The sequence below is a fragment of the Siniperca chuatsi genome, linkage group LG15 (assembly GCF_020085105.1).
Source record: "Siniperca chuatsi isolate FFG_IHB_CAS linkage group LG15, ASM2008510v1, whole genome shotgun sequence".
Lineage (NCBI taxonomy): Eukaryota > Metazoa > Chordata > Actinopteri > Centrarchiformes > Sinipercidae > Siniperca > Siniperca chuatsi.
The window spans coordinates 29031929-29039239 of NC_058056.1; the positions used below are offsets into that span (position 1 = coordinate 29031929).

The following is a 7311-nucleotide window of genomic DNA, read 5'->3' on the forward strand; positions in this document are numbered from 1 at the left end:
CAGGGCGTATCAATAATCTATAACAGAATCACATCTTTAATATCAGAGGACCTCGCTGAACTGTCGGTGTGTTTGTCCCGACAGTGACTGATTATGGATTGATTAATGACTGATGGATGAAGCCGGTTCTCTTACCAGGCGGCCGGTCGCTCTGCGGCCCGGCACAGAGCCTCCTGTCCGGACTCCGCTCGGCTGCCGCAGGCTGCTGGAGGAAAAAACGCATCACAATCAAACAGCGTCGGATTAATAATCAGGATTGATCCAATCATAAGATCTGACACTTTATTATTATATATCCCTCCACGCAAACGGCAGGAAAGGTGTTTGGATGTGTCAGACGTATAAGCTCCGAGCAGGTGGAGCTTCACAGCTGCAGGTGCAGCTTCAGAGCTGCAGGTGGAGCTTCAGAGCTGCAGGTGCAGCTTCAGAGCTGCAGGTGGAGCTTCAGAGCTGCAGGTGGAGCTTCACAGCTGCAGGTGCAGCTTCAGAGCTGCAGGTGGAGCTTCAGAGCTGCAGGTGGAGCTTCACAGCTGCAGGTGGAGCAGGTGCAGCTTCTGAGCTGCAGGTGGAGCTTCACAGCTGCAGGTGGAGCTTCAGAGCTGCAGGTGGAGCTTCTGAGCTGCAGGTGGAGCAGGTGCAGCTTCTGAGCTGCAGGTGGAGCTTCACAGCTGCAGGTGCAGCTTCAGAGCTGCAGGTGGAGCTTCAGAGCTGCAGGTGGAGCTTCTGAGCTGCAGGTGGAGCTTCAGAGCTGCAGGTGCAGCTTCAGAGCTGCAGGTGGAGCTTCACAGCTGCAGGTGGAGCTTCACAGCTGCAGGTGCAGCTTCAGAGCTGCAGGTGGAGCTTCAGAGCTGCAGGTGGAGCTTCAGAGCTGCAGGTGGAGCTTCAGAGCTGCAGGTGCAACAGTTCGGAGCGGGTGGAGATCGATGACCTCAGGTGGAGTTTATTAACGAGCAGTGCAGATTAATATCTCACCTGTTTTAAATGTCTTTAACTTGAAAATGAACTAGTTAAATAAGTTTGACCTGTTTTTGCAACATGGACGTTTAGATGAACTGAGATTATCGCTGTTTTGTTTTATCTGTCGATCGATAATCGATCGATTTCAATCGTTCTATTTGTTTGAATGTTTCGTGAACTGTGTGGTTTTGATGTTAATGTTGTTTTGTTTTGTTATTGTTTACTATATGACGTGAAAGTATATGTACTTTATTTGAATATGGACCTCAGGGAGAGCTGTTGCCAAGGCAACAGACAACATGATGACTGAAGAAGAAGAGGAGGAGGAGGAAGAGGAAGAGGAGGACTCACTGTCTCTCTGGTCGGTCCAGGTTTCTTCAGCGTCGGTCTGTCTGCGCACGCACACACACACACACACACACACACACACACAGCTGTCAGTGATCCACTAAGCGCAGCAGGAAGAAGTGATGAAGAGCGGCCTGAAGCTCCCAGATCTTCATCACAAAGCAGAACAAGCAGCACTGATTGGTCGGGAACTTAATAAATAATCAATAGCTGCAGATTAAAACAAGTCATTAGTTTAACGCAGAATAACTGCTATTGATCAGCTCCAGCGTCAGCTGATCAACAGCTCCGGTCCCCGGTGGATCCGTGACATCTTACCGGGCTGAGAGCGCGCTGCTGCCCGCAGAGGAGGAGCCTTGTCCGGCTTCTGTCGGGGCTGGACGGGAGGGTCCCGAAGTTTCTGGACTCTTATCTGGACAGATCCGGGTCCTGGTCCAGCTTCAGGTCTCCGATCCGAGAAGAGGACCCGAGTGGAGCGGATTAAAACGTCCCCGGTGTCCGAGCTGCAGGAGGACCGATCCGGACTGACCTCTGTGGACAGATCCGGCGGAGGCGACATGCTGACGGTTTGCAGAGCAGCAGCGAGCCGTTAGCCGGCAGGCTAACACAAGCTAGTCCCGTTCAAACTTCCCGCTCCAGCACCGCGCGGGACCGCGGCTGACGGTGAAACCCGGTGAGCGCGAGGAGCTGCTGCGGAAAACTGGAGTTAAAAATCACACAGAAACACAGAAACACACGTCAGAAAGATGCGGAGAGAGAAACTACAAGTGTCAAAGCGACAAATCTCGAAACAGCAACTGTTGCTGACAACAAAACACCGCACTTCCGGCTTCCGGTCGGGGCAGAGATTTTAAAAGACGCCAGACAGACGTCTCACTCCGCCCCTGAATTCAGAAACCACAAACGAAAAACATAAACTAACAACTAACATTCGAGTGTCACTCTGTGAAAATACAAGACAGGAGAAATTAAACGTTTCAGGAGCAAACATTTAACATTTAAAGCAAACAAACCTTTAATTATCTACAATTATTTCAATAAAATGATGCTGTCATCACAGTGACGTTACAGAGCTATTCTTTGTTCTGCATGAAAAACCCAAAGTGACTGAAAGTCAGGAATTATAGTTTTGTTGGCAAAAGGAACTTCATGTGCGTTAGTGGACGGATGGCTGACGCAGGGAAGATCACATGGGAAGTGAAGTGAGCGTGAAAACGATGTTGAAGGGAAATGTTGTTCTTGTCTGTAAATCCGAAGCCCAGCGAACGAACAGGAAGTGCTGAAGGGTTCGAACCCGGTCCAGCTCAGAGCTGAGACCGAGTCTGACACAGCTGCATCGCTAACATTCAAACAAGATTCAGCTCCAACAAGTGAATCTGGACTACAGGAGCGCTGCGCGGCGTGTGGCGTGCAGCGTGTGTCGTGTGGCAGGTAGCGTGCGGCATGCAGCATGTGGCAGGCAGCGTGTGGCAGGTAGCGTCTAGCAAGCAGCTTGTGGCAGGCGGCATGCGGCGTGTGGTGTGTGGCAGGCGGTGTGTGGCAGGTAGCGTGTGGCAGGCGGCGTGCGGCGTGTGGTGTGTGGCAGGTGGCGTGTGGTGTGCGGCGTGTGGTGTGTGGCAGGCAGCATGTGGCGGGCGGCGTGTGGCGGGCGGCGTGTGGCGGGCGGCGTGTGGCAGGTAGCGTGTGGCAGGTAGCGTCTAGCAAGCAGCTTGTGGCAGGCGGCATGCGGCGTGTGGTGTGTGGCAGGTAGCGTGTGGCAGGCGGCGTGCGGCGTGTGGTGTGTGGCAGGTGGCCTGTGGCGCGCGGCGTGCGATGACACCCTCCACAGTGTCGCGCTGTGACAGGAACCATGCGGCTCCTCCGGGGTCGTGAACATCGTGGCTGCGTGAGGGATCAGTGGAAGCCACCAGACTCCGTCTTCACTGCCTTCGGTTAAAGATGCAACATGGCGGAGAGAAGAAGAGGAGCTGCGGGTTCGTGACGCAGGAGGTCGACGCTGAAGATGAAGCTGCTGCTGTTTTATATTTTGCAACACAGTTAAAGGTTTGTGGACGTATTCAGAGGCGAACCGGAGGAAACGGGGCTAACGGCGTCTTTAGACTGCAATGAAGTTCATCTGGATTCCTCACGGGAAGAAACCGAGTGATGAAGAAAGGGGGGCCAGCTCCTGGACTGGAGGCCTTCAGAGATCCGTGAGTCAGCGACCGAACATCATAACGACAGAAGGAGCTCTTCCCGCCTCCTGGGAACGAGCAGCCGGCGTCGCCTGGAGAGGGAGGAACACCACGAGGAGGAAGAGCGAGAAGACGAGTTGTGGAAAGAGGGCTGATTCTACAGCTGACTGAAGGGGGACCGAGGGCCTTCAGGTCTGGTCTCTGCTGACGGGGCAGGAGACGCAGTCGGTGAGTCACAGAGCAGTGACCGGATCCGGATCACATGACGGCTGTTTGCGCTGCGGACCTGCAGCCAGATCAGCTGTGGAAAGCGAGGTGGAGTAAAGAGGTGGAGGTTTAAGTTCCCACCGTGGACTCGACCCGCTGCTTGTTCTTCAGCAGAGCACATGGCGGTTCTGCTGAAGAACAAGCAGCGAAATATTAAACTACGAGCGACGTCTGCGGGTTCGGGTCTTTACGGGACAGCTGTACTCTGGGCGGCGGTCTAACTAGACTCAGACTGGGACTTTGTGGACCAAAGATGGCGGACATGAGGGACCTGCACAGCAACAAACTGTGAAACACCCGGAAGCAGGGGAAGCACTGGATGCGGCGGTGTGGCCTGCAGTACCACTCCGACCCGCGAGGGGCAGCAGCGGCCGCCGGGCCCCCAGTCTGCCGCCGGGCCGGACGAAGAAGAAGAAGGACCTTGTTACGCACGTGCAGCACCCCGGAAGTCTGTTCTTTGGGTTTCCGGTGTTAACCGTCGTCGCATTTGGCTCTGAGTGTTTTAGTTGCTCGGACCTGAATCGCGTCAGTAATCCGTTAATACCCGTTTCTCGGCGGTGGATGTCGCCCTCCCGGTGAGTGACGTCAGAATCTGCGCTCCTCTCCGCCGAGCTCACGTGCCCTTCAGTCCTCCGCGGAGCCGCCAGACCTGCTCAGGTGAGATTAAAACGCGGGTTCTGGGTGCGGGTCAGACCCGAGGCAGCTGTTCGGGAGACTGACGGAGACGTTTACAACAAACCGGAGAACTACGGGCAGATGAAGCTAATGCTAGCTAACGTTAGCTGTTAGCTTACTGGTCCGTGTCGTGCTGGCTAACAGGCTGACCTTTCCTGTGCCAGACTTCAGTCATTAAACGTCCTCACCTGGCAGGACGTCACTGCACGTTAATACACCTGAATTTAAAAGAGAGGGGGTGTAACTTTATGCATGAAGTTAAAGAAAACATTTCTGAGTGTTTGATTTGTCGGATGGTTCGGATAAACGCTTTGTTTAGGTAGAAGATGTGAATCAGAAAGTGAATGTTAAAGTGTCACATTTTTGAATGGAGTCTGGTGTGTGCTGTTGGTTCCTCAGAGACTGAATCATGGCAGTCCAGGTGTCCGAGTCCGACCAGATCAAACAGGTTTGTGTGTTTGTTTTTTAATGAACTACAGAAAAGCAGAAAATATTAATTCAGACAGAAAGTGGAACTTTGTCTTTTCAAACGTAGAAAGGTGAAGATACTAATATCACAGTTAGAGTGAAATGATTATTTCATTCATTTTTTAGAATTTTCTGTTTTTCTACTTGATCTTAAACTGAATCTTTGAGTTTTGGACAGTTGAGCTCACCGTGGCGACTTATTTCACTGTTTTTAAAATATTTTCTAGACAAAGAAATGAATAAATGAACAGATTAGCGGGCAGATTCATTGGTCTGTTAGTTGCAGCCCTGTTAAAACCACTAAACATGAGTGACGGCTGGATGAAAGCTGGCGGGGCTTCAGTGACTCCTGCTGGTTTGCAGAACTGAAGTAAAACTGAACTGCAGCCAGTTACTCACATCTGAGTTCAATACAAGTCCAAGACGCCGGCTGCCAGTAAATCTGCTCAGCTGCAGGAGACATATATAAATATATATAATGTGCACCATTAGATGTGTTGTGACACATCGATCCAGGTAACTCCCCTGTTAGCCTGCACCTGACATCACTTCCTGTTTTGGTGCTGCTGCCTTACTGCGTGTGTGTTTCAGTTTAAGGAGTTCCTGGGGACGTACAACAAGTTGACGGAGAACTGCTTCATGGACTGCGTCAAAGACTTCACCACCAGGGACGTGAAGCCGGAGGAGGTACGCCACAGCCGGAGCAGGAAGTTGTAGATTAGGCTCCTTTTAAAGGCCCCTCCTCTCAGACTCGCCCCCCCCCGGTCAGGGTTCAGATTCGTGTTTCAGGTAGAAATCTCGATGGGGCGTTCGGGAACGCTCGCACATCCTGTCGACGAGACGCCAAACGTGAAGAAGCGTCGTGAATTAGTTTTCCTGCGGATCAATAATCGGTGATCGGTGCGACTGCGACGGCTGTTTCCAGATCAGATTTCTGTCTTTAGCTCAGCGAGTCTGAAAGTCACGCGTTTGAAACGCGCCGACGGAAGCGAAGCGTTCTCCGCTGTGATTGGTCGTCGGGGAGGAGTGATGATGCTGAGAAAAGGTTTCGCTCAATGAGCTGATGATGTCATGTGATGTCACATTTTCTCTTGGCTGTCTGACCAATCCCCTGCCAGTCTGATCAGCTGACGTTCGTCACGTGATCTGTTTTTATTTTAGTTACCTTTTTTATTCTGAAACGGCAACAAAACTGAGCTGCAAGATTACATTTAACAAACGGCAACGACAGAAACGTCAGTCGTCATCATAATAATAATAATAATAATAATAATAATAATATTATTATTATTATTATTATTATTATTATTATTATTATTAACAGACTAAAGTATTTCTTGATGAATATTCTCGGCTTTAGATTAAACTCACTTGAGGTCTTTAAAATTGAATAACTCATATTAGTAACCGACCGCCTGTCCGGCGGTTCTTCTTCCGCCCTGACTCGTGACTTCCTGTGACGCGGTGGCGTTCGAGGAGCCGCTGGTTCTCCAGACGAGGCCGGCTGGCTCGTGTTCCTGGGAGTCGTAGTCCTGCAGTGTCTACGTCCTCTGGACTCAGAGAACCAGATATTTTCTAAGTTATTCGTCTTTTGTCCCGATGATTCAGCAGTTCGACGTCCATCACAAACTCGCCGACATTAATGACTCGTGTTCTGTCGTTTCAGTCCAGCTGCTCCGAGTCGTGCTTACAGAAGTATCTAAAGATGACTCAGCGGATCTCCATGCGTTTCCAGGAGTACCACATCCAGCAGAACGAGGCTCTGGCCGCTAAAGCCGGACTGCTGGGACAACCTCGCTGACCCGGTCTGGACTGATAACACGACCCCAGCAGGCCGAGTGGAGTCGGACCGACCCTGGTCCAGCAGGTCCAGCAGGCCCAGCATCACCATGTTGGACGAGCGGACTCTAACCTGCAGCGGACGACGTTTTGTTTTAGCCGTTTGAAAGCGAGCCGGGAGATTCTGTAACTGAAACAGTGGAATTCCTTAATGTTGAGTTTTATGTTGCTGTGATGATTTTATTAAACACCCTGAACCTGATTTCTTTGTGTCTGGAAGTAACTGATCTAACAGAAGTCCAGTAGAGTTGCTTTTTACCTGCGTCATTACCTGACGATGTGATCCTGTTTGGAGCGAACAGCAGGAATATTATTAATTTATACGAAGAACTAAGTTTCCAGGTTTACTTGAATTTTCACCTCAGCTCGAGAGTCAACAACTGCAGCTAACGTAACGGTTAGTTTTTAGATCGAACTGCTCCAGGAAACCTGTGAAAATGTGGCCGCAGGCGGGAACTGCAGGGTTCAAGTTTAAAGCTTTTGGTCTGGACCTGGTCTGATGTGGTCCAGACCTGAAGAAAGCTGTGAAATCTCCTTTTTGCATTTTTACAAATACAAGAAAAACTGATTCAGATTCATGTTT

The 7311-nt window shown here is 50.8% G+C and overlaps 2 protein-coding genes, 1 long non-coding RNA gene and 1 other non-coding gene across 13 annotated transcripts in view; 3 read left to right on the top strand and 1 right to left on the bottom strand.

The window, feature by feature from the left end:
• The window catches only part of LOC122861708, an 8842-nt gene extending 7507 nt beyond the window's left edge, over positions 1-1335 (top strand). Inside the window, exon 3 of the long non-coding RNA XR_006374555.1 lies at positions 1228-1335. This is a non-coding gene — a long non-coding RNA (uncharacterized LOC122861708). The remainder of the gene's footprint in view (positions 1-1227) is intronic.
• kiaa0586 (KIAA0586 ortholog) overlaps positions 1-2306 on the bottom strand; it is a 57811-nt gene extending 55505 nt beyond the window's left edge. The window contains exons 1-3 of one of the 10 annotated variants that reach the window (XR_006374554.1): positions 1624-2302; positions 1309-1349; positions 136-205 (exon numbers count right to left, since the gene is read on the bottom strand). Coding sequence is in view for 8 of the 10 variants with exons in the window: in XM_044166504.1 (XP_044022439.1) it covers positions 136-205; positions 1309-1349; positions 1624-1864 (352 nt within the window). In the remaining 2 variants the exon portion in view is untranslated. Of the gene's footprint in view, positions 1-135; positions 206-1308; positions 1350-1623 lie in introns of those variants that run through there. The other 9 variants (XM_044166504.1, XM_044166503.1, XM_044166501.1 and 6 more) reach the window with 9 other exon arrangements.
• A 1897-nt stretch (positions 2307-4203) lies between these two features.
• Positions 4204-6930, top strand: timm9 (translocase of inner mitochondrial membrane 9 homolog). The gene is made up of 4 exons (XM_044166515.1): positions 4204-4403; positions 4821-4869; positions 5481-5576; positions 6556-6930. Exons 2-4 carry the CDS (start codon positions 4831-4833, stop codon positions 6688-6690), a joined length of 270 nt encoding a protein of 89 aa, XP_044022450.1. The 5' UTR covers positions 4204-4403; positions 4821-4830; the 3' UTR covers positions 6691-6930.
• On the top strand, positions 5911-5996 carry LOC122862533. The gene has a single exon (XR_006374766.1). It is a non-coding gene; the product is annotated as a small nucleolar RNA SNORD53/SNORD92 (small nucleolar RNA).
• Positions 6931-7311: the final 381 nt, after the last annotated feature.

Coding starts and splice junctions, on each gene's coding strand:
- timm9 (XM_044166515.1), top strand. CDS start 4,831: ATGGCAGTCCAGGTGTCCGAGTCCGACCAGATCAAACAG. Junction 4,870..5,480: donor AGTCCGACCAGATCAAACAG/GTTTGTGTGTTT, acceptor TGTGTGTTTCAG/TTTAAGGAGTTCCTGGGGAC. Junction 5,577..6,555: donor GGGACGTGAAGCCGGAGGAG/GTACGCCACAGC, acceptor CTGTCGTTTCAG/TCCAGCTGCTCCGAGTCGTG.